Here is a 24,743-nt window from a genome sequence, read left to right on the forward strand (position 1 = left end):
AATAAGAAAAAAATAAGGTGAAAATTGTATTCATACTATCCACTAGAGTCCAATATTAAGTGCTGACATTCTCGCATTGCAAATCTTTGGCTTGTCCCGTCATGAAACGTGCACTTGTGGTGCGTTTAATAAAGAAAGTTGAGTAGTACCAGTCAAGATTAAAGAACGAACAAAAATGCTAAAATCTTATTCCTACATCATGTGTGGTAGTGCTTACCAAACATGCACTAAAAGGAAATAATGGAATAATATGTAGCATTAAAATGACCCAAAAAAAATAAATAAATCCCGTTACAAATGTAAGGATCCAGTCTTTCTAGTTAGAAAGACTTTCCAGTCTTTCCGCTTGCTTTTGCATCAGCCATAAATGATCAATCGACATTCATAAAAACACGACAGGTACGATCCACAGGTCGTATGGTGACATGACTACCGCCAACGTATCAGAGGACGAACAATTTTGCTGCCACGTTAACTGCCAGAACCAGCGAAGGACATTTATTCGAATGGACCAAGAAATACCAGTCCAGATTATGTTGCTGGTTCTTCCGAGCCAGCAATTCCAAGAAATTGAGAAAAGCTCTGCCTACCAAAGTATCGGTAAATTTCCATCCTTTAGAATCAAGAACCACGGAACAATAAAAATTAACTATCAGAAATTTTCCGAATACGTTCAATAACTACAGGAAGGTCCTTTTCCCTCAATGTGCTAAAGCATAACCTGAACCACCCAGGTTCAACACAATGACAGGATGATCCAGGAGTCGCATTCACCTTGCCCACGTTCAACAATTTTTCCCACAACTCAAGCTCTCCTTTTTCACTGTATGAACGGATTAAACTGTTGGATGAATTTTGTGAATAGTGACGCTGAAATAAGTATAATGATGGTGACAAAGCCGAGGCAAGAGTTGGACTCTTTGTCCTTAAGTCGAATTTGCCCCGCAACGGTGCCTACGGATTTCGGCAATCGACTCCCAAGATACAACGGCTACACTTGTGTTTGTAGCACTCCAAAACACAAGTACAACGAACCAATTTAGGCTTATGTACTCCAAGGATGAAATGAAAGAAAATCAAAATAAGCGAAATGATTTTGATTTTGGATAGAAGAGAGGATGAAATCGTTTTGCATATCAAACTGTGAGGAATAGGACACCCAAAGGGTCCTATTTATAGACCATGAAGGGGTGTGGACGAAATGGTTGAGACCAAACCATGCACCATTTCCAAACAATGCATATTTATGAAAAGGTGTCTATTCACTAATGGTTGAGGTCTTTTTCGTAATTTCTCATTCATCCGATATTGGTTTTCGAAATGCCAAATATACCCTTCAATACATGCAGAGAAATCAAAATTCTCTTTCGGGGGCGTTGCCCCCGACCCCCCACGAGGGGCGCTGCCCCCTCGAAATTTAGCGCCACCGGATTTCTCCCCTTTTTCTACCTTTTTTTTTTCCACGCCAGCTGTTTTCAAAATTCTGTAGGACTTCTGTAATAACATATCTGGACACCCAGCATTATTGCATTCAAATAAAATGAATTAAAATCCCGTTTTGGTACCCATTTTTTTCAAAATGTATTTTTCTCTCTTTTGTTTTCAACCACACATTCTTTATTAAAATAATATTACATGTAAATTAAAAAAATTCCATATTTTTCAACCATAAATTTTCATCAATTTACTATTCAAAAATACATTTTTATATAAAAATGTCTCCCAAACACCCTAAATGTTAAAAGGGTGCATGGGCAATTTTGTAAAATTTGGTCAATACTTGCGGCTCAAATTTTGCATGCCCTATTGGTTATTTTTTTTATTTTAATTTTCAAAAATAGAAAAAATTAAAAATTGTCTTTTCCTAGCTTATAATCAATGTAATCAGTCGATGCTAATCATAACATTTCACCATTAAATGACTTACTATAATCAAACTTTTGCAACATAAAACTTAACAAAAAATTGGAAATTGTCAAAATTAATTTTTGATTCTAGTGTTTTTTGACTAAGCAATTCTTTTACTCATTGGATGTTAATCACGCCTATTATTATAAGTTTTTGTATAATTAAATACGAAAATAAAATTGATTTAATATCTCATAAAATAAATACGTTACAATAAGCAGTATCATTTTCTACATTAATTATCGCCACGCTGACCACCGAATTAGTTTGTTGAGTTAATAGGAAGCTTTCAATGCCTACCTACCAAAGGCACATTGATGGTGAAGATTCACACCAATGGCTTCTTCTCTTGTTCTGTTCGTTACTGAATTTATTAATATAATTTCCCATTTATTACATTTACCAGTGTGTGTCTGTGTGATACGGAAATACACTCAGTTCAACGACGTGGATGGATCTACTGGCTGATACACACTGTAATGAGCATAAAAAATTGCAGCTATTAAATTTGTACCACCTGCTTCTCTTTCCAGCCCAGCCAGGCAATTTTTCATTCTACACCTAATTCTTGACCTCGTCATCTCAACTAGCCCATAAACACTAATTGTGCAGAAGTCACACTTCATTGTTAAGCAAAGAAAGATCCCAAGAAAATAGAATAAATTCAGTGTCTTTTTACTCATGCCCATAATAATGTGCTTTAATCCCTTCCTATTTTCTCCATGATTCAGCATTAAAAATTTACTCTAACATATATACATTGTAATTAAATGAAATGACTGCTCTTGAATCTCCATGTTTTCATGTTTCCATCGGCCCTTCCCTGCATCAGTGTACATTTAGAAGGAGAGATCAAGGGGTTGCAGACTGGATCCAGTGAGTATAATGCCGGGGTTTTGTCGGAAGGAACATGAAAAGATTAGGTACAAGTTTTCGTCATCTTGTGTTCTTCTATGCCTTTTGTTTTCTTGAATTTGTGATAATATTAGTCTCACCAATCACTGAAAAGGAAATCTTGCTTCAATTCAAGGGTAACATTTCAAGTGACCCGTTTTTGAGTTTGAGTTCTTGGGATCAAAACAATAGCCCCTGCAGAGATTATAGAGGTGTGTTTTGTAATTCAGGTGGAAATGTGGTAAAAATTGTGCTATGGAATACTAGTCTTGGTGGGGTTTTGTCTCCTGCTTTATCTGGATTACAATCTTTGAGAATTATTAATTTGTTTGGGAATAAATTTCAAGGAAATATTCCTTTGGAGTATGGAGAGATTGGTACATTGTGGAAGATTAATTTAAGCTCCAACGCTTTATCTGGGGTAATCCCAGATTTTCTTGGAGATTTGCCAAATATAAGGTTTCTTGATTTATCAAGAAATGGGTATACTGGGGAGATTCCTTCAGCTTTGTTCAAGAATTGTTACAAGACAAGATTTGTTTCTTTAGCACATAACAATCTTTCGGGTGCCATCCCTGTGTCGATTGGTAATTGTAGGAATCTTGAGGGAATAGATTTGTCTTTTAATAGTCTTAATGGAGGATTACCTGCAGAAATCTGTGGCATTCCAGGGCTAGTGTACTTATCAGTGAGAAGTAATGTGCTATCAGGAAATGTTCAAGATAATGTTTCCGAGTGTGGAAGCTTGGAGTTTTTGGATCTTGGTGGCAATATGTTTACCGGAGGCACTCCATTTGGGATTCTTGGATTTGTAAATCTTACCTATTTTAATGTTTCGTGGAATGGGTTTCAGGGTGAAATTCAGGAGATTGAAACTTGTAGTGGGAGACTGGAATTTTTTGATGTTTCAGGGAATGATTTGTCTGGTAAAATTCCTTCAAGCATCACAAAATGCAGTGGCCTAAAGTATTTAGATTTGGGATTTAACCGGCTTCATGGGAGTATACCAGTCGGAATTGCTGATATGACGAGGCTATTGGTCATTCGCTTAGCAAATAACTCAATAGACGGGATAATCCCAGCACAGTTTGGGAGTATTAAATGGCTAGAAGTTCTCGATTTGCGTAATCTCAAACTCACGGGTGAAATCCCAGACGAGATAAGCAATTGCCGGTTTCTTCTTGAGATGTGAGTTGAATAACCATTACCAGCCTTTATGTGCTTGCATCAACATTTATTAGGATTCAACTGACAAAACTTTGTAAATTTTGCATGCAGGCATGTTTCTGGAAATTCTTTGGAGGGAGGCGTTCCACAAAATCTTGACAACATGACGTACCTCATAACTCTTGACCTACATCATAACAGGCTTAATGGAAGCATACCATTGACTATCGGAAATTTGTCTAACGTACATTCTTTGGATTTATCAGAAAATTTTCTATCAGATTCAATTCCTTCTACGCTCAAGAATTTGAAAAACCTCACTCATTTCAACGTGTCTTACAACAATCTTTCTGGTACTATCCCTTCAATTCCAGGCATTCAACAGTTTGGCTTCTCAGCTTTTTTTCACAACCAAGGTCTCTGTGGTCCACCATTAGATGACCCATGCTCTGCTACTTCTGGTGCACATAAACCCAAGTTGAGTGCTTCTGCAATCATCGCAATAGTAGCTGCTGCATTAATTGTTACAGGTGTTTTTGTGATTACCATTATTAACATAAAGGCTCGTGGGAGGGGACGAAAAGAAGGGACTCTGGTTGTAGATTCTACTCCATTAGCTTCAACAGATTCAAATGTTATTATTGGGAAATTAGTCCTCTTCAGCAAAAATATGCCTTCAAGGTATGAGGATTGGGAGGCTGGCACTAAAGCCTTGCTTGATAAAGAATGTTTAATTGGTGGGGGCTCTATTGGAAGAGTGTACAAAACTACCTTCGAAGGAGGAATTTCGATGGCAGTGAAGAAGCTCAAGACCTTAGGGATGATCCAAATCCAAGAAGAATTTGAGCATAAAATTGGTCGTTTGGGATACCTTCAGCATCCGAATCTTGTCGCTTTTCAAGGTTACTATTGGTCATGTAGCATGCAGTTAATTTTGTCTGAATTTGTTTCAAATGGAAATCTGCACGATAATTTACATGGAGTGAATTATCATGGGATGAGCTTTCGTTTTAGTAATCCGGAGTTGAATTGGCCGAGAAGGTTTCAAATAGCATCAAGGACAGCGAGAGCCTTAGCCTACCTTCACCATGACTGCAGACCTCCAGTTCTTCATCTCAATGTCAAGCCCAGTAATATACTGCTGGATGAAAACTACAATGCCAAACTGTCTGATTATGGCTTGGGAAAGTTTCTTCCTCTGCAGAATAATTATGGTTCAAGAAATATTCACAATGCAGTTGGGTACATTGCACCCGAGTTATCTCAAAGTTCAAAACTCGTTGATAAATGTGATGTTTATAGCTTTGGGGCGATTCTTTTGGAGTTGGTTACGGGGAGAAAACCAGTGGAGAGTCCAGCAATGAGTGAGAGGGTGATTTTGCGTGAATATGTCCGGGATTTGATGGAAATGGGTTCTGCTTCGAACTGTTTTGACCTTAGTTTGCGAGGATTTGCAGAAAATGAGCTGATTCAGGTTCTGAAGTTGGGTTTGATTTGTACTTGTGAAACTCCTTCGCGGAGGCCAAGCATGGCTGAGGTTGTTCAGGTTCTCGAGTCCATAAGAAATGGTGTGGAATCATAACTAGCATAGGAGAAATTTGTTTATTTGGTAAAGAAATACACAATTCTTTTGCAATTCATTCTGAGTTGCCATTATCAGCTGTAGTCCTGCAATAAAATCGTTCTAGTTTTTGGAACTCGAATAAGAAAAAAATAAGGTGAAAATTGTATTCATACTATCCACTAGAGTCCAATATTAAGTGCTGACATTCTCGCATTGCAAATCTTTGGCTTGTCCCGTCATGAAACGTGCACTTGTGGTGCGTTTAATAAAGAAAGTTGAGTAGTACCAGTCAAGATTAAAGAACGAACAAAAATGCTAAAATCTTATTCCTACATCATGTGTGGTAGTGCTTACCAAACATGCACTAAAAGGAAATAATGGAATAATATGTAGCATTAAAATGACCCAAAAAAAATAAATAAATCCCGTTACAAATGTAAGGATCCAGTCTTTCTAGTTAGAAAGACTTTCCAGTCTTTCCGCTTGCTTTTGCATCAGCCATAAATGATCAATCGACATTCATAAAAACACGACAGGTACGATCCACAGGTCGTATGGTGACATGACTACCGCCAACGTATCAGAGGACGAACAATTTTGCTGCCACGTTAACTGCCAGAACCAGCGAAGGACATTTATTCGAATGGACCAAGAAATACCAGTCCAGATTATGTTGCTGGTTCTTCCGAGCCAGCAATTCCAAGAAATTGAGAAAAGCTCTGCCTACCAAAGTATCGGTAAATTTCCATCCTTTAGAATCAAGAACCACGGAACAATAAAAATTAACTATCAGAAATTTTCCGAATACGTTCAATAACTACAGGAAGGTCCTTTTCCCTCAATGTGCTAAAGCATAACCTGAACCACCCAGGTTCAACACAATGACAGGATGATCCAGGAGTCGCATTCACCTTGCCCACGTTCAACAATTTTTCCCACAACTCAAGCTCTCCTTTTTCACTGTATGAACGGATTAAACTACTCATATCAGCCCAGCAATAGAATCCTCCGTTACTCTTTGTGCATTCGATACCCAACATCTTTAAACCGCCCACAAACAAAATATACATCCTTCGAACCCTCTCCCTATTGATCTTGATAAACCGTTGAATGAATTTTGTATGTGAAAGCATAGAGATAAGCAAACGCTGTGTTGGGGCCGAAACAGGTGAGAATCTTGCAAGTTTTTTAGCTGCAGAACGAACATTCTCGTTGAATGTATAAATAACAGCGATTCCAAACCCGGGAAGAGAAATGTCCTTCGACAGACCGTAAATAATATGAACTCGACCTCTGTCATAATCTTCTGTGTCGACAATTTCCGCCATGCTTACAAACTCTTCACATCCATGAGTTGATCCGGCGAATACTTCATTAGATATAATATGAATGTTCTTCTCAGTAGCAAAGTCTAAGAGGCTGCAAAGCATTTCACGGTTATACAGAACTCCCACAGGATTTGAAGGGTTTGAAATTATTATCCCACGGACTTTAAGACCACGTTTCTTGGCCTGGTTAAATGCTCGATCAAGAGCAGTTGTACTTAAACTGAAGTTGTCTGAACTGCGGCAAGGAACAGGTACAATCTCCACCCCAGCTCGCCATTTGACGTCCCTATCAAGACTGCACTTTGAATTTTCTCTTAGTGTTGATATAAAAGAAAAAATGATGAAAACCGATCATTCAGTAATAAAAAAGCAATGGAACTTACTCAGGATAGTATGGTGACGGTACAAGAAATGCATTTCCTGGATCAGCCAGGCAGAAACTGAGTATCTCAATTGCAGGAGAAGTCCCAGCAGTTAGCACTATCCGTGCCGGGTTGAAAAACTGTGGTTTCTCTATGACTTGAGACATGAACTCTGCCACAACCTGTTCCTTGGACAAAAATGGCATAGCAATTCGAAGTGATTTAGAAGACTTCCAAATGCTTAAATTCCTGTTAAAGGACTTGAAAGCTAAGCAGATCAAATTCACAAAATTAACCGTATATTACGAAATCATAACAAAATGCACGCTCACAAGAAAATCGATCAGACCTTCCTGTTTAATAGTACATGCATTAGTTTTTCCAAGAAGTAGGAAATGGTAGAACAACCATACACATAACATGAGCACTGAAGAGCAACACGATGATGCAAGAATTTACAACCCCCACCCCACCCCGGGACATTGATACAATCATACAATAACAAAGAAATAATGAGATGTTACTGCTAGGTGCAATCGCCTTGAGTATACACTTCATCTATGTATTCCAACCAAAACTGCCTGCTGAGCATGTCTGGCCAAGCTAAAAAGTAAGTCAAAGTTACCATGTACATTTTGATTATGAGGGGATTTCTTTGTAGATCTCATGAGTCACTTCTACACTTTCAAAAACGATAAGGTTGTAAGTTGAATGCTTTGGAAAGTAGAAGGGCTTGATGTGCAAACTGGATGAACCATAGAAAGTACAATCAACCGAGAGCTTCAAATGATAGGGTTGTAGGTTGAATGCTCTGAAAGTATAAGGGATCGATGTGAAATCTGCATGAACCATAGGAAGTACTATCTACCGAGAACTTTACGTGGGAAAACAGGCGATGGACATGAATTGATGCCAAAAGAGTCACACGCCATTATCAACAAGATCCTTCCATTTTCTATTAGTAGAATAACACCACTTATGTTTTTAATCAATAGCTATGTTGCATCCAGTAATAGTAAAATTTATACTTATAGTTTGATATTAAATCAATTTTAGAAACCAAAGAATTATCAGCAAATAGTCTTAAAATGCTTTGAAAATGCACAACTTAAATTTTTCCCATAAGCAAAAAGCATAAGAATACCCATTCAAGTAGCTTCTTTCCAAATACTGGTACCAGATTACAGAGTTACTCATATTCACATGAATCAAGTTTATTATTTTAAACCTGAAGGAGATTGATGAGCAGTCTCAATGAAGCAAGTGACTATTGTTAAATTCATACTATCAGCCAAATCCATGGCCGGGATTTGAATTAACATAATTTGTTTCTATGCTTAAAATGAGACGTAACATTAATTAGTATAGCTTACATTAGACCTAGAATTTGATACAAGTCCTGTAAAGAACACATTCTTCACACAGTTAACTAATTCAAGAGATGCAAAAGCTAAAATACATTAAATGGATACAACTGAGATAGATGAACTGCTAATGCAAGTAGAAAGACAAACCACTTTCAACTCCATCAACCCATCAAACGACTGATAAGCTGCAATCCCACTTATGCTCAAATCCTGGGATATTATTGATTCCCTTGTATTGTCTGCTAGCCACTCTAGAACCACGTCCAATGACAGCTACATTCATGTGAAAAAAGAAGTTCCAAACACCATCCATTAACAAACTCTCAAAGTCGTTAAAAGAACAATTAACCACATAAATTCTCTCCTATATAATTTCAAAAATTAAAATAAACAATTAAACGGACAAATTCTTTTGACGCAAGTTCAAAGGCTGAATATTTAATAAATGCAAGAAGTAAGAACAACTGCAGATTAATTATAACATGTGCACATCACATTCATGTATTACTTGACTTTCAGCTTCAAAAATCATTCAAGAACATAAAATAAACACGAGAACTGTTACCGCTCAAATGTAAAGATCACAGTCATGTATCGCTTGACTTTCAGCTTCAAAAATCATTCAAACACATAAAATAAACATGAGAACCGTTACCACTCAAATGTAAAGATAGCGACAAGGACATCAGTTATCCAAATATGAAAGTTAACACTCTTCATTCACTTTTGTTCGTTGATCACTTCCCCTCCATTTTCTTGAAACTGATCTGCGCCTTAGAGATTTCACTGTGATTATACTATAACTCATCATCGGGGACCAATTCACAGATATGCTACTGATTAAGAGTTCTAGATTCAAATTCTATATACCTCCATACAAAACAAACATAAATAATTTAAATGCTTCTATTTATGCACAAGAATATATGCACAAACTTTTCATTCAGCTTATGTTGAATATCAAATGAAACATCTAATCACACAGCTTTACTTCATGAATGCATTAAACATAAAGAAAAAACACGAGTACCAATTTTCTTTAACAATACCCACTCTGTTTTCAGCCAACCCAAGTTGAATTACACCATCCGGATTATTCATTTCATCGTACGGGTCGTCTGCAGCCCGATTAAGGCCGACATAGTAAGGCCCATCGGCCTGCTTGGCAATTGCATTAGCTCTAGACGACACCTGGGCCGGCACACTTGTCCCTCGGGGAGAAAACAGCAACCTTGAATGAACCCTCTGCAGAGTCGACACTTCCGGTAAATGGGTTTCCGATGGAGAACTCTCCGTCGATGACGGAGGTTCGCCGGACTTGCGCCCACCCCTTCTCTTGAGGTAGAGCTGAAGAAAGTAAAACAGAGCACAGGGTATAACTGAACCCAAGAAAAGGCCTCCACGGCCTTGCACTACACCTTGTAAGGGCACTATCACCCTCATCGCCGTCGTGGCTCCGCCGCCGCCAGTGGTGGTGGAATTTCGGGTCTTTTCATAGTGGGGTCATCCCGAAAGCCGAAATGTGAGGGCGGAATGAACGAAGACAACTATTATTTAAATTCTTTTGGCTTTCTTATGTCAATTTTGTAGGAATGAGCGAGCAAGCGACCGTTTGAGAAGAGTGTGGCTGATTTTTCTAGAGAAAACAACTGCATGTACAGTGGGCGTATATGTGAAGGAAAGAGAGATTTGGCGATAAAATTTGTTTGATGAATACTTGCGCGGTAGTCCTCTCTGGTTTTGTAAGGCGGATCTAGTCGGGATCATTTCCTTTTCATGAGCCATAACTCTGAATTTACTTAAACGTCCTTTACTCCAACTAGTTAATCGTCCCAATAATCAGTGGAGTTTCCATTAAATTTATTCAAACATCGAATGTTATTTACTTACATATTATCCGTTTCAAACCACTATTGAAATTAGTGACGTGGTTAATGAAATGTATAGGTGGCGTTTCATCACATCGTCACTAAATTGCCACATAAAAAATGTCTTTCATTATTCACTAAACTTTGAAAAACATCTTTAATTGTTCGCTATACTTCGAAAAAGTCTTTGATTGCTCATGAAATTTTAAGATCTTTGAATTTCTATCATTGAACTTATAAAAATAATGTTGCTGTGTTGTTGGCTAAAAAACGTGTACGTATATCACGTACAAGCAATAAAGTGGACAAACGAGTCCAAATTATTAATCTCAAGAGAAATAATTACTCAATTAGACAATAATTTAATTTAATTTTAACAACGAAACACACAATAAATTTGAATTTTTCAAATGATAAAAATAGCTTAAAATTTTATAAAAAATAAAGAAAAGATCAAATAATAAAATTGAGGAAAGATCATATTTCTGTGATATTTTCATTATTTTCCCACAAGAATTTTCTAATAAATTTGTAACGTGACATTTTTTGTATAACGAATGAACCAAAAAGTTATTTACCCTCAAAATAATACTCTAGTATGTATGAGATTCCCAAAGAGATCAACAAGAACTATTTTTTAATAATCATCATAATACTACAATCATCAAAAGATTGATAAATATCTCGTAAGAAGACGATGTTATTTGAAATTTATACAAGATAACATGAGACATACTTCACAAAAATTGTATTATTGAAGATATTGACATACATGATAAGGATGAATTGACACAAGAATTGAAATCAATGGAGTAGCTGTACTCTTTTTTCTTCGATCAAGTTTTATTTCACTAAGTTTTCTTAATAAGATTTTAACAAGGCAAATATTTTGTAACGTATCATTCAATAGAAAGTATTTTAAATAATATGATTATAAGTGAATGATTATTATACCTCTACAACCCTAGTTTTTATTACCATTATATCACTACTAAAAAACAGCTTTTTTGTCTACCGAAAATTACCAACGGATGCAATCCGTTGGTAATTAGAAATGGATTATCTGTTGGTAAAAGTTATTCACTTTCAGTTACGATAATTTGCAACGGATTTTCAGTTGGTAACGGTAATATCTCTTTACCAACGGATATTCCGTGTCTCATGTAACCGTTTAACATTTGGATCTCTCGCCTACGAAATATTCGTAGGTGACGTACCGAATATTACCAACTGATTGCCTCCGTTGGTAATTAGAATCGGATTATCCGTTGGTAAAAGTAATTCACTTTCAACTACGATAATCAGCAACGGATTTTTCATTAGTAACGATGATATCTTTTTACAAATAGATATTCCTTGTCTTATGTAATCGTTTAACATTTGGATCTTTTACCTACCGATATTCCGTTCTTAATTAGAAACGGATCTATTGGTAAAAGTAATTTACTTATCCCACATTGAAAGTTCACAACAAAGTCTTCGAAATTGTCCTCTATAAATTAATTTGTGGTCCAATAAGTAGTTAAAGAATATTTTGGACTTTCAATTCTGTTGGCTAAAAGTTAAAAAAATTAGAATTATTAAATAAATAATAATAACAATAATGAAAAAATAAATAATTTTTTTTACCATGCTTCACACCTATACGACTATTTACAATATTGATTTTTACCAATTGTAATGGTAGACATTGACCAACGAAAAGTCGATTGATATTGATTAAGATTTTTGCCAACGAAAATTTCATTGGTAAAAGATTCACACTTTACCAACGAAAAATTCATTGGTAAAATGTTTACTCTTTAACTACGGCAAGATTCGTTAATAACTATCAGCGACCCTCAAATTAGCAACGAATTTGCGATTGCAATTATTTCGTTGGTAAAGAGCAATAGTAATGGATATCGAGGTTTCAAGAACGAAAAATCCGTGCTTGAAGCAATTTTTTTTAGTAGTGTATCCTTAATTTTTTCCCATGAATATGGGACTTCAATCCTCAATATAATACACATAAGTTTATTGACTTTTCTACTTTTTTCTCTTTTTCTCTCTGTTTTGTAACAATATTACAAATAAATAAGTAAATGACAAATCTTACTACCTAAATTCATAACTATAAAGTAGGCGAAAAAATAGAATGTAAAATGGCAAAGTAGGTATTAATTAATGGAGAAGTCTAATAATAGAGTTTAAATATAGTTGACATTCCTTAATTACGGTTGAATAATTTGATGCATAATTTATATTCCACTAATAAAAACATATATGCATGTAAATACGAATAGAGCAATGACGTATGAAAACAATGATACGAGATAATAATGAGCAAATCATGATTTACTTAAACATAGAAAATGCAAAAATACGAAGGAGATAAAGTGAAGCGATTTATGGGAATGCAGATTTCCTCAAGATGGATTTTGCCCTCTGCACAAGTGCTAACATGATCAAATGAGTGTCTGCCTCCCAAGATATAATGCTTCTTCCAAAATTAAAGCTTGACCATGCTCTTCTCGAACGGAAAATATTGAATACTATATATCAAGAAACTCAAAAATGATAAGGGAATTATTTTGACGAAACTTGGAGAAAGAAAGAACTAGAAATCAATTATATGGAATTATTTGGGATGTAGAAAATAAATTTTGGAGGGTCATATTTATAGATTTGTATGTGTCTCTTCGAAGGATCACATTTTATGGCCAAATTAATTTTAAAAAATTATATCACACCATTTTGAAAATTGATGATCTAGATCGCACCTGATCAGAAAGGTTAGACCCAATCGAAAAACAACTCTTTGATATGCACTATTTGCATTTGAAGGGTTGTGCTCAATCGACGCACCTATTGGAGACTTTTCCAATTCACACATTTTAATCCTTATACTACCCTAAAATTCCAACAATTCCCACATGAATGGAAAAAAGCCAACTCAAACATAAACCTCGGATGCTATGTTTCAATTTTGATTCTAGTATTGAGCGAAAGGTTACACCCAAATTCCATAGCTTTTGATCTGTTATCCCGATCAGACCGAATTTGTAACCCGCATTAGCAAATTAATTAGAGAATACCTAGGGGCGCGAGACAACTCTCTCTAAGAAGATGAAAAAGATTACAACTGAAATTTAATGCATCGAAATCGATAGCTTTTGCTTCGAACCTTCTCTAGTAAAAATTTGTCGGACTCACTTGACTAATCAGTGAACACAAGTTTTGAACTATTGATCGTTAGTGTTAGCCTAGACAATAGATTGAACACATTATATCTCATATCAAACTTTGGTTCTCACTGATGAATTCATTTTAATATGATAAAAATATAATATTCGTAGAAAGAAGCGAAATCAATCTTAAGATTGTTGGATAAGTTGATGCATAATTTATATTCTGCTCATACATGCATGCAAATACAAATAGAGTAATAACTTACTGAAACAATGGTATAAGTATAATTGGTAAGTATATTTTATACACTTATTTGGATCTAAAAATATAAACATTTTATAACTATTTTGAACAATCATTACCTAATTTATTGTATATTTTGTTTTATTATTTGAAATTAAATGAATGGAAGTGAAATTGAAAGAACGAAGCGAAAATTGACAAAAATTGGAATGTCTAAAGTTTAGGAACCAAGATATAAACACTCAACATTTGTGTAGATCTCACGATGAAGGTTCAAAAATGCAAGGGGTCAATTGAATGAAATTAGAAGTCAAAATGAGTGAAACATGACCAAAATATTTACACAAATCAATTTTCAACTACACAAGAATACAAGGCTCTTTCCCTACGAGATGCAGCTTCTCTTGTTGAGGTGAGCCCACTTGCTTTGTGTTCCATATTTCTAGCTGGAGATTGACACCCATTTTGGCCTTATACACGTATGAAGTAGAAAAAAGACATGCTCAGTAAGATTGTAGCCTTTTGAGTTATCTTTACAATCCAATTTGAACCGTCTCAATCGGATATCGGAAGAGAATGTTATGATAAAATTGCTAAAATAGATGCAATGCTGAAATTTTCCAGATAGGTGAAATTCTGGAATGCGGATTAGGGCGTGATTTTGACCCTTTTAAAGCCCCATAAAACTTTACAACACCAAAAAACGTGAAAACAACTATAAAGACAAGGAAAAAAAAAGACCCTTTTGAGGGATTCCATACATTGAGAGATACAAGCTACAACTTAAGAATCCAAGAGAAAATCGAAATAGGAGAAAAACATATAGTCATCACGATCGAAAAATGACCACTTCTTCGATAGTTGGGACACCAGCTTTGTGCTCCCAACCTTCTTATTCTCCCTATATGAAGAAAACTTGGCTGCTATCTAGCATCGTCGCGCACAGTTAAAATCCAAAACAGCTCTAGATTGTCGAATATTTGTAGTGAGTATGAAATTCAGAATCTTAATTCAATTCGTATTCCAAAGCTTTCATCAATTTCAGTTTGAAATCCCACATAATCAGCTACAATGCCTTGATTGAAATTGTGAATATTGTGAGAGAATTTTCAGTTACAATCCAAAACATGGTAAGTCTCCATGTCAGTATTTTTTATTATAATATATCCGATATAAAGTTTAAAAAAGTATAATAATATATATTGCAGTTATTTTAGTGATTGTTATTTATTCACGGGTACATGTGGTCCCCCCCCCCCGGCCCGCCCAACCAAAAATAATAATTAAAAAAAAAAAAATTACCCTTTGATAATGGATTGGGCTGTGTTATAGTCCCGCATTGGGCCCAAGTTGGCATCTGCTTTGATTTACTTATATATCCTTCAACTTGATTTATCGAAGTTGTATCACTTTTATGAATTCTCTTTAAGTTGACACAAAATAACAAATCAATTAAGTTTTCAATTTATCCCGGTCGATACCACATTGAATTGTGATTACTCATCTTTATATTATCCATTTATGTATGATTGGACATCCATATGACATCCACTTATCTCTTCCACTATATATATTTAATCCATGTTTGGTGGGGATTAAAATTAGATTTTTAGTAGGGTTGATAGAAATTTTTGAAATGTGGGTAGAAAATTTGCGAGACCTATAAAATATGTGATTAATATTGATTGTTTGACTTTGACTTCAATTAAAATTCGATTTTAATCAAGACCCAATAGGGACTTAATGAACATCATAGCTTTTAACAACTCAATACCAAGACCCGACTAATATAACTTGAGTATAATTAAACTAGTGATGGTGAGACTTGAGAATTCAAGTCTTTGTATGTTCTAATACCATGTTGAATTATTTAATTTGAAAACTTAAGACGAGGACCACATGTATATTATTTAGATATTGCCTTCAAGACTTCAACAAATTTTATTCAACATGCTTACACATTCTTTAATCCCACATTAGGTACTTCAAAGAGTCACTTTTTAGTATGCCGCAATTCTCTGTCATCAGCAAAGAATATGTGATTGATGTGTGGCTCATAGTGGGTATAATTAAAGAGTTAAGCTACACTTACAAAGATGGGTTACAAAGTTTGTTGACAATATAACATCCAAACCAATCATTTCAAAAATAGATTTTTAAATCATTTCAAATCAATAGTCTGGATTTTATCAACGCACTTTGCAATCCAACTTTATACAGGTAACTTTATTGATAATTAAAGCCTTGAATGGTTTAAAAATGGATCAGGGTACACGAACGTAGCCGTTAACAGTTTGAATGACCGAACACACATCTGGAAAGGTCTGAAATTATTTAATTCATGCGAGGCCCATGCATTTTGTAAGGATCGATCAACCAGGTGGACAATTTTCTTCTAACAATATGACTTTGTTCTTTAAAAATTGCTATGGACAAGCACTCGAGAAAAGATAGATAGTTAAGGTTGAATAAAGTATTATCCAATGAAATTGTATTTAGTTTTGAAAAAATGATTCGAGGTGAGCTGTTATTAATGAATCCAAATTTAGTGAAAAAATAAATAAATTATGCAGTTTAAACTCGACAATGTGGGACCCAATTGATGATCTGATAAACGAATTAGTAAACCGTTGAGCGGTAATACGGCAATTCATTCAAAGGAAACCTTGGAGCGGTGGAAAATATTATTATTTTAATAGACAGGTTTAAGCCGGCCGAGGCAAATCTCAAACTCCAATAAAAGTTCGTCTCTCTCGCCAAAGACAAAAAATTATCCCCTTTCCACAAAATGCCAGTCCTTTGCCAAATTTCCCAACGTTTAAATTTCAAAACCCATCAATTTCGCCCCCAAATTCTAAATTCATGGGTTTGACTTTAAGAGTTGTGCTATTTTGTTCAACTTAACGTAACAATTAATATTAATTTATATTAATCATACAGATTGTTGGATTTTTCAAAGTTACATATTTTCTAAAGTAAAATTGTACATTCTTCGTACTGATCTAGGGTGTTTATAATAGGGGGTAATTAACACAAAACGTTCTTATCTTTTAATATTATTGTACAAAACACCTCTACCATTTATGGCGAAAATCATTATTTTCATCAATTTTTTCGTGTAAAATGACGAATATATCCCATATTTAAATAAAACAATAAAAAGAAAAAAATAAAATAAAGAATAAATTGCAATAATACTCCCAAACTTTCTTAAAAAGTGCAATTTAGTTCAAATAAATTATTAAAAAGGCGATTAGCACAAAAGGTCATATCTTTCATTATTATTGTACAAAATGTCACTATCTTTCATTGTTTGATATTTTCACCTTTATTTTATATTTTATTGCAAAAATCGTTATTTTCATTAATTTTCTCAATTAAAAGTTATAAAATGACAAGTATACACTTCTCTTTATATAAACAAAAAGGGTGATAGGTGGGGGGAGACAAAAGGCACAAACAAAAATAAAGAAAATAAATATAAAAAATAAATTGCAGTTATATTCCCAACTTTAAAAAAAAAATTACAAATAAATAATTAGATCACGAGTCTTAGCAACAAGTTTGGCTTTACTTAAAAGATTGACTTTTTTTTCCCCATGTTTTGGAGATAATGACGGTGGTAACGTCAAAATAAGCCATCCTCTTCTACAAAAAAAGCAAGACCAAACATGCCAAAATAAACAATATATTGCACAAAGATTATCCCATTGTATCTAACATTTTCATTTTTAGTCATTCTTCAACTTCAATATCAATTTCCATAAGTAATCAAACATCCCTCCATATGTCAATAGAATAGTAAATCAGAAAATTCAAAGTATACAACAACAGGGCAAATACGTCACAAGATGATATCAACGGAAAATTTCATCTTTAGTCAAATTTATTGTTTAAGTAGAAAATTAATCCCTAACCTTTTAAAAGAAGCAAGTATGATCCGCAAGCTTTTGATAAAGTCATACAATAAGTTTCCAATCACAAGGACTATCTAAGTCTTTGTTAAATCATCGTTTATACATATAAAAAGGGATATCAATCCAAGCGGAGAAACAAAATCTGGTTTCTTAAAGCTAAATACACAAGCATCACGTTGTATTTTAATAGATATTTGTAGGGCTGGGCAAATCTCCCGAACCGAACCGACCGAATTGAACCGAACCCGACGATTCTTCTCAAATTAAATACCCGAACGGGTATCTGATTTGAGAACCGACGGGTGCGGTTCGGTTCTAGACCAAGAACCGAAGAACAAAATATTTCTAATTTTTTTTATATTGAGTAAATCAAATTATTTTAATTTTAATTTTTTCTAAACAAACTAACAATTTCTAAGTCCAAACTTTTGGCCCAATAATTTGTTTCATTTCTAATTTTTTAATTTTTGGCCCCATTACCCATTTTATTGTTTCATTTCTTAGCCCAATAAGATCCAATCCACTAAATAACTTTAAACACCTATACTAAAGTGCATAACGTTGTCTTGACTCTCGCAGCCTCACTGACATTTCAAAACCTATACAATCGTCGGCTGATGCTGTGACCTCCGATCGAAATTGCGACCTTTGCCGACCGAAGGTTTGACCGTAGCGATCATTTGAACAAGGTAGTCTACTAGTTTATAGCATTCCAAAATCATTGAATGTATCATTAGTTGTATTTATATAATGTTGTTATAAATGTTAAAAAAATTTAATTATAGTACATAATCGAACGGAACCGAACGGTTTCATAATTATATTTGGACCCGACGATTCCAATTACTAGATACCCGAAAATTTTGGTTCGGTTCGATTTTAAAAAGAACCGAACTGACCAGCGCCCACCCCTAAATATTTGGACAGTTTATTGTTGTTGGGCCAATTCAATAGTTACATGATGTCAAATATTAATTTAAATCATGAATTTCGTAAGTCCATAACCATTATATGCTTATCAATAACTCATTTCTATTACAATATGATTTTAGTAAATTATAATTTTATCCAAAAAATACCATAACATGCCCGTTTGGTACCCATTTTTTCTCAAAATGCATTTTTCTTTCTCTTTATTTCAGTCACACATTCTTTATTAAAATAATATTATACATAAATAAATTTTTTTTTCTTATTTTTCAATCACACATTTGCATCAATTTACTATTTAAAAATATATTTTTACATAAAAATTTCTCTCAAACACCCTCTAAAATAGGTTGGTGACCAATAATGCAATTCTTTCAAAAATAAATGCTAACGTTATTTCTGCAGTCGGATCCTCCCATATCAACCTGTATTCAAATGTCCGGATCCGCCCTACCCCAACCCAACCCCACCTGACGCCTCCTCTCTTGTCAACGTACACACAGTAGCCCCTGTCTCTATCGTACTCCATTTTTTTTTGTCAGTTCTCATTCCATTCCTCTCGCTTTTCAAGAACCAAGAAAACTTCCATTTTCGCTTTAATTCTCGGCCTTTTCCATAATCGATTAAAATCGAAAAAGAAAGAGAAATCTTCTTTGCAGACGAACATTGAAGTGCGAGGAGAAAACGACGAAAATGGAACAAGAAATGATGGAGGATGGTAATGACAATGTTATGGATGAGGAAATGGAATACAGTTTTATGGACAATGAGATTGATCTTGATTACGAGTTCGACGCGGCTCGATTCTACGACTTCAGCCGACCCGAGTCACTAGCCGAGACTCGCCATGCTGAGCTCTGGTTTCACTCCGCCGGAAGCTATCCGCCTTCTCGTATGATTTCTTTTCAAATTTCTTTTGTTTTTTGTTTCATTATTTATATTTTCGTTTCTAACGGTTTAATATCGTGTGTTGTACGTTGCTTTTAGATTCTTGTACCTTGCTCTGGCATCATTCCTTGATTTGTCCCCGTTTATGCTTTCAAAAATTAGTACCGAGGATGTGGTTTTGTCGATCGCAAGAGAAAAGTATAAAGTGATATGTTTAGTTAAGCTTAAAAATAAGTACAAGAATTTTTTTGTTTAGGAATATTTTAGATATGCCATTAATTTTATTTGAAGTTAAAGAAGGCACTTATTTTAGAATATACACACTTACAAATATGTATATTAAAACTTATTTACTTATAAGCTGACTTTTTAAGCTTAGCCAAAACATGCTCTAGAGTCCTACAAGCATAAGTTAGTTATATGAAGTTTGGCTTGTGTATCCTAAAATTTAGAAATTTTTGGAGATGAAATTATTATCAGCAGCACAATGGAAGTTAGGCATTTCTTTCTCAAAACTTGGGGCTTTTATACTATTGAAGAGTGACAAAATTGAATGATTTTTGAAGATTTATGTACTACTAGCATCGTAATTGTATTGTGTAATGTGTAAACATTGTTTCTTTTGTGGCTTAAATTTTGGAAATTAGTTTGTTTGCAATGCCAGAGAGTTTGGAACAATTTTTGAAGCTTAAATGTATTAGTCCCATTATTTTGTTGGACGGTGTGTAGGAATTCTTATACCTTGCTATGGCATTATCGTTGCCACATATCTTTGAAAATATTCAGTTTGAATAGTTTTATTTATTATTTTGCGTTTCTCTCAGAAAGGTAAAAATTTTATACACACCCGAAAAGGTGTAATATATTTTCTGAATTTTTTTTTTCCCAACAGCAATTCAGTTGCATGTAAGATGCACATTTATTCTTAGGATAACATAAAAATGGCTGGATGCCCAAAATCTGATTCGTATTGGACCTGGGATTGTCATAATGCTATAACTGTGGCAAACTGTCATTCTGTGTTTCTCGTGCTTGTTAATTTTTTTCTGCATTTTATTATTACATTGCCTTGGTTATCTCTATTTCAGTTTTTGTGGCAAAGTTACTTCAAAGAGAAGACAAGTCATTGGAGAATATTATTACCTTCCCAAAACATAAAGACGTGGAAATCATGAAATTATCAGATAGCGACACAGGTATTGAAGCACACCAAGAAACTTCTGCTGTGGACATGAAATGTCAAGGTATTATGCCCTGCAAATTCTTTATTTGTAATCAAATTTCTATAAAAATGCATTTATAAACCCTTGTTCATGGTCATGGACTTTCCATAATGTTGACCAATAATTGCTTGCATATTTGATTGATCGGAGTCCTCGTGGTAGGTTGTTTTGGATCATCGAAACACTGGGAATTCTGTTAGAGGGGAGAGACCGGGCCTCTCTAATAGCCCTGGAACTTGTAATTTCTTCTTCTTCTAGTTAATTGCCTAAGTTCTTTCAATTTCCATTATTCTTTTCTTGCCATAATTGTCACTCGAGCTGCAGGGTTCTATCAATTCTGGTATCAGAGCACCGAACTGGGAAGATGACAGTCTCCGATCGAGTGGGAGTATTGGAAACAAGGGTCGATGGCCTGCAGGAAAGAATGGAGGTGATGAAATCTGAGTTACAGAGGGATATGGCTGTGATTTTGGAGAGGCTGGAAATTGTGATGAAGAGATGGGACGGCCAAGAGCGTGACAGGAAGGAAAAAGGAGTTTCGTCCACTTCGACGGAACCCACTGCTAGCTCTGAAGGGCCACCTAAGGTTCAGGAATTGGGAGTTGTCGGGGGTGTAGGAAGAATGGAGAGTCGCAATCGCCGGTTGGAAATGCCTATTTTCAATGGAGAGGATCCAGATGGTTGGATCTTTCGTGCCGAAAGATATTTTAATATGAACCAGTTTACGAACTAGGAGAAAATTGAGGCCGCCGGAGTGTGTTTTGAAGACGAAGCTCTCGCATGGTTTCTCTGGGAGAGTGGCCGACAGCCGATTGTGAAGTGGGAGGACCTGAAAATCCTCCTGCTCGCCAGGTTCAGGCCAACACAAGAGGGCACCTTTCTGGAGAAATTTCTGTTGCTGAAGCAAGAGGGGACCGTGAGAGAATATCGCCGGATGTTCGAAGTTCTGGCTGCGCCTCTCCCGGATATTCCCGATTCGGTGCTTGAAGGGAATTTCATTAACGGGTTGAGCCCAATAGTTAGGGCTGAGGTTAGAATGCTGAAACCCCAAGGCTTGGGCCAAATTATGGAGACAGCCCAACGGGTTGAGGATCGAAATGAGTCGGTGAAAAGGGCCAATATTCTGGTCGGCCCATACCGCTCTAAGAATCCAATTGGTAGCCCAATTCCGGCCAACCCAATCCAATGCAGCCCCAGTTATTTCAATACTTACCCTCGATTGACCCAGGCGTCGTCCCTCTCTCACTCGCAAGCCCCAGCGAGCTTGCCCAAAACAACAGCGGTCGCATCTCCACGACCGTCGGCGGTAGCGAAATCAGGCAGCTCCTTCAAACGACTGACCGATGTTGAGCTGCAAGCTAGAAAGGAGAAGGGGCTCTGTTACCGTTGTGACGAGAGGTTCAGTCCGGGACATAAGTGCAAAAATAGGGAGTTGCAGGTTCTGGTCGTACAGGAAGAAGTAGGTGAAGACAAGGGTGAAGATGAGGAAGGGGAAGAGGAAGCTGCGGTAGGTGATGTGCTGGAGTTATCAATCAAGTCGGTAGTGGGGCTGACCTCACCAAAAACCATGAAGCTCGCAGGAGAAATTATGGGGAAGAAGGTGATAGTCCTCATTGATTGTGGGGCTACACAATTTCATTTCATGCGAGATCGTTCGAGAGCTGGAGTTGCCGATCTCTGATTCGGCCAGCTACGGGGTCCTTATGGGGAATGGAATGACTGTGAAAGGAGGTGGAATCTGTAGGGGTGTTGTGGTCTCGTTGCCAAAGATTGTGGTTGTGGAAGACTTCCTTCCCATGGAATTGGGCTGTACGGATGTCATCCTAGGGATGAAATGGCTGGAGTCCCTAGGGCGTACGCAGGTAAACTGGGGAACGTTGACGATGCGCTTAAAGGTGGCAGGGGAACCTGTTACATTGCAAGGTGACCCCAGTTTAAGTAAGACTCAGGTTTCCTTGAAAACGTTGGTCAAGACTTTTATGGAAGGGGAGCAGGGAATTTTGCTTGAGTTGGGCAGCTTAGGAGTTACAGCTGAGGCTGACACGGCTATGGTTTCCAACGAGATAGCAGAGCTACTACAAAACTACCGAAAGGTTTTTGATTGGCGCAACATACTCCCTCCAAAACGGTCTAGGGATCACTCCATTAATTTGTAACCCGGGGTTGCCCCTATAAACGTGCGACCCTACCGGTACCCGCACATTCAGAAGAATGAAATTGAGAAATTGGTAAGGGACATGCTGACTGCAGGGGTCATACGACCCAGTTTCAGCCCGTTTTCGAGCCCCGTGTTGTTAGTCAAGAAGAAAGATGGGAGCTGGAGATTCTGTGTAGACTACCGGGCTTTGAACAAAGTGACAATTCCTGATCGCTTCCCGATCCCCGTAATTGATGAGTTGCTGGACGAGTTGCATGGGGCTAAAGTATTCTCAAAGCTTGATTTGAAGTCCGGATATCATCAGATTCGAGTCCGACCAGAGGACGTTCCCAAGACTGCTTTCCGCACTCATGAAGGACACTACGAGTTTTTAGTTATGCCGTTTGGCCTGTCGAATGCACCAGCGACTTTCCAACACCTGATGAATAAGGTGTTCAAACCTTTTCTGCGAAGGTTCGTGCTAGTATTTTTTGACGACATTTTGGTTTACAGCCAGTCATTGGAGGATCATTTGCAGCACTTGGGGGTGGTTCTGGAAACATTACAGGATCATCAGTTGTACGCCAACAAGAAAAAATGTCTGTTCGGCCAGCTAGAGATTGAATATTTGGGTCATGTGATATCAGAATAGGGTGTAGCTGCAGATGGGTCGAAGATTGAAGCAATGGTCAATTGGCCGAGGCCGGAAAATGTCAGAGAATTACGGGGATTCTTGGGCCTCACAGGGTATTATCGGCGCTTTGTGAAGGGATACGCCAAGGTTGCCTGGCCCTTGACAGAATTACTAAAAAAGGATCGATTTCAGTGGGATGAAGTATCAGAGACGGCTTTTGAAAACCTCAAGACAGCCATGACTAACGTCCCTGTGCTAGCACTGCCGGATTTCTCACAAGAATTTGTAGTTGAAACCGATGCCTCGGGCCAAGGCTTAGGGGCGGTCCTAATGCAGAACAGCCATCCTGTTGCTTATTTTAGCAGGGTACTGCCACAATCAGCCAGACAGAGGTCAGTTTACGAAAGGGAATTAATGGCTATTGTATTCGCTGTTCAGAAATGGTGTCACTACTTAATGGGGCGACGTTTCTTGGTTCGGACAGACCAACGAAGCTTGAAGTTTCTTTTTGAGCAACGCTTGGTAGGGGAGGATCACCAGAGGTGGCTGACTAAATTAATGGGCTATCAGTTTGACATTCAGTATCGTCCGGGGTTAGAGAACAAAGCCGCGGATGCACTTTCCCGAGTCCAACCGTCAATGAATCTGTTGGCCTTATCTACTCCGAAGAATTTACAGTTGGAGGAGATTAAAAGGGAGGTTGAGGCAGATGACAAATTGGGCAGGCTCGCCAAGGACCTGCAGTCCGGATCCAAAGTTAAATCAGGATATGCCTTGATTGATGGAGTACTGCGTTATCATGGTAGGGTTGTGTTGCCTAAGGATTCTCCGTTGGTCACTCTCCTTTTGCAAGAGTGTCACGACTCCAAGGTTGGGGGACACTCGGGCTTCCTCAAGACATACAAACGGGTATCCCGAGAGGTCTACTGGCTGGGGATGAAGAAAGCCGTGAAGGATTATGTGGCAAGCTGTGCAGTGTGTCAGCAAAACAAATATGAGGCCTTATCACCTGGGGGATTATTGTAGCCACTACCCATTCCTGATTTAGTTTGGGAGGATATTTCAATGGATTTCATCGAGGGTCTGCCTCGATCAGGAGGGGTGGATACAATCTTGGTGGTTGTAGACCGCCTGAGTAAGTA

General features: G+C 36.8%; 3 protein-coding genes across 5 annotated transcripts; 2 read left to right on the forward strand and 1 right to left on the reverse strand.

The window, feature by feature from the left end:
- Positions 1-158: 158 nt before the first annotated feature.
- On the reverse strand, positions 159-10,318 carry LOC111368789 (probable aminotransferase ACS10). Of its 3 annotated transcripts, XM_022990232.1 has the most exons (5): positions 9,644-10,318; positions 8,738-8,863; positions 7,245-7,411; positions 6,486-7,156; positions 159-815 (listed from the first exon to the last, which is right to left on the reverse strand). In XM_022990232.1, exons 1-5 carry the CDS (start codon positions 10,031-10,033, stop codon positions 646-648), a joined length of 1,524 nt encoding a protein of 507 aa, XP_022846000.1. In that variant the 5' UTR covers positions 10,034-10,318; the 3' UTR covers positions 159-645. The 3 variants fall into 3 exon arrangements, with proteins under 3 accessions (XP_022846000.1, XP_022845998.1, XP_022846001.1); XM_022990230.1 differs by lacking the exon at positions 159-815 and having other exon boundaries at positions 5,829-7,156; XM_022990233.1 differs by lacking the exon at positions 159-815 and having other exon boundaries at positions 5,829-7,156; positions 7,245-7,405; positions 9,644-10,317.
- On the forward strand, positions 2,444-5,666 carry LOC111368787 (probable LRR receptor-like serine/threonine-protein kinase At1g12460). Its single transcript, XM_022990228.1, has 2 exons — positions 2,444-3,990; positions 4,081-5,666. Exons 1-2 carry the CDS (start codon positions 2,819-2,821, stop codon positions 5,549-5,551), a joined length of 2,643 nt encoding a protein of 880 aa, XP_022845996.1. The 5' UTR covers positions 2,444-2,818; the 3' UTR covers positions 5,552-5,666.
- An 8,850-nt stretch (positions 10,319-19,168) lies between the features above and the next one.
- Positions 19,169-21,198, forward strand: LOC111368338 (protein TPX2-like). The gene is made up of 3 exons (XM_022989567.1): positions 19,169-19,611; positions 20,696-20,878; positions 21,155-21,198. Exons 1-3 carry the CDS (start codon positions 19,413-19,415, stop codon positions 21,196-21,198), a joined length of 426 nt encoding a protein of 141 aa, XP_022845335.1. The 5' UTR covers positions 19,169-19,412.
- Positions 21,199-24,743: the final 3,545 nt, after the last annotated feature.

This window comes from Olea europaea, chromosome 19 (genome assembly GCF_002742605.1).
Source record: "Olea europaea var. sylvestris chromosome 19, O_europaea_v1, whole genome shotgun sequence".
Taxonomy (NCBI): Eukaryota; Viridiplantae; Streptophyta; class Magnoliopsida; order Lamiales; family Oleaceae; genus Olea; species Olea europaea.

What these genes read in the sequence shown, in the direction of transcription:
- LOC111368338 (XM_022989567.1), top strand. Translation starts at nt 19,413, where the DNA reads ATGGAACAAGAAATGATGGAGGATGGTAATGACAATGTTATGGATGAG. An exon ending in CGGAAGCTATCCGCCTTCTC is followed by an intron (nt 19,612 to 20,695) that starts GTATGATTTCTT and finishes TCTCTATTTCAG; the next exon opens with TTTTTGTGGCAAAGTTACTT. An exon ending in GCCCTGCAAATTCTTTATTT is followed by an intron (nt 20,879 to 21,154) that starts GTAATCAAATTT and finishes CTCGAGCTGCAG; the next exon opens with GGTTCTATCAATTCTGGTAT.
- LOC111368787 (XM_022990228.1), top strand. Translation starts at nt 2,819, where the DNA reads ATGAAAAGATTAGGTACAAGTTTTCGTCATCTTGTGTTCTTCTATGCC. An exon ending in TGCCGGTTTCTTCTTGAGAT is followed by an intron (nt 3,991 to 4,080) that starts GTGAGTTGAATA and finishes TTTTGCATGCAG; the next exon opens with GCATGTTTCTGGAAATTCTT.
- LOC111368789 (XM_022990232.1), bottom strand. Translation starts at nt 10,033, where the DNA reads ATGAGGGTGATAGTGCCCTTACAAGGTGTAGTGCAAGGCCGTGGAGGC. An exon ending in TTGGGTTGGCTGAAAACAGA is followed by an intron (nt 8,864 to 9,643) that starts GTGGGTATTGTT and finishes ACATGAATGTAG; the next exon opens with CTGTCATTGGACGTGGTTCT. An exon ending in GGTTGATGGAGTTGAAAGTG is followed by an intron (nt 7,412 to 8,737) that starts GTTTGTCTTTCT and finishes TTTTTGTCCAAG; the next exon opens with GAACAGGTTGTGGCAGAGTT.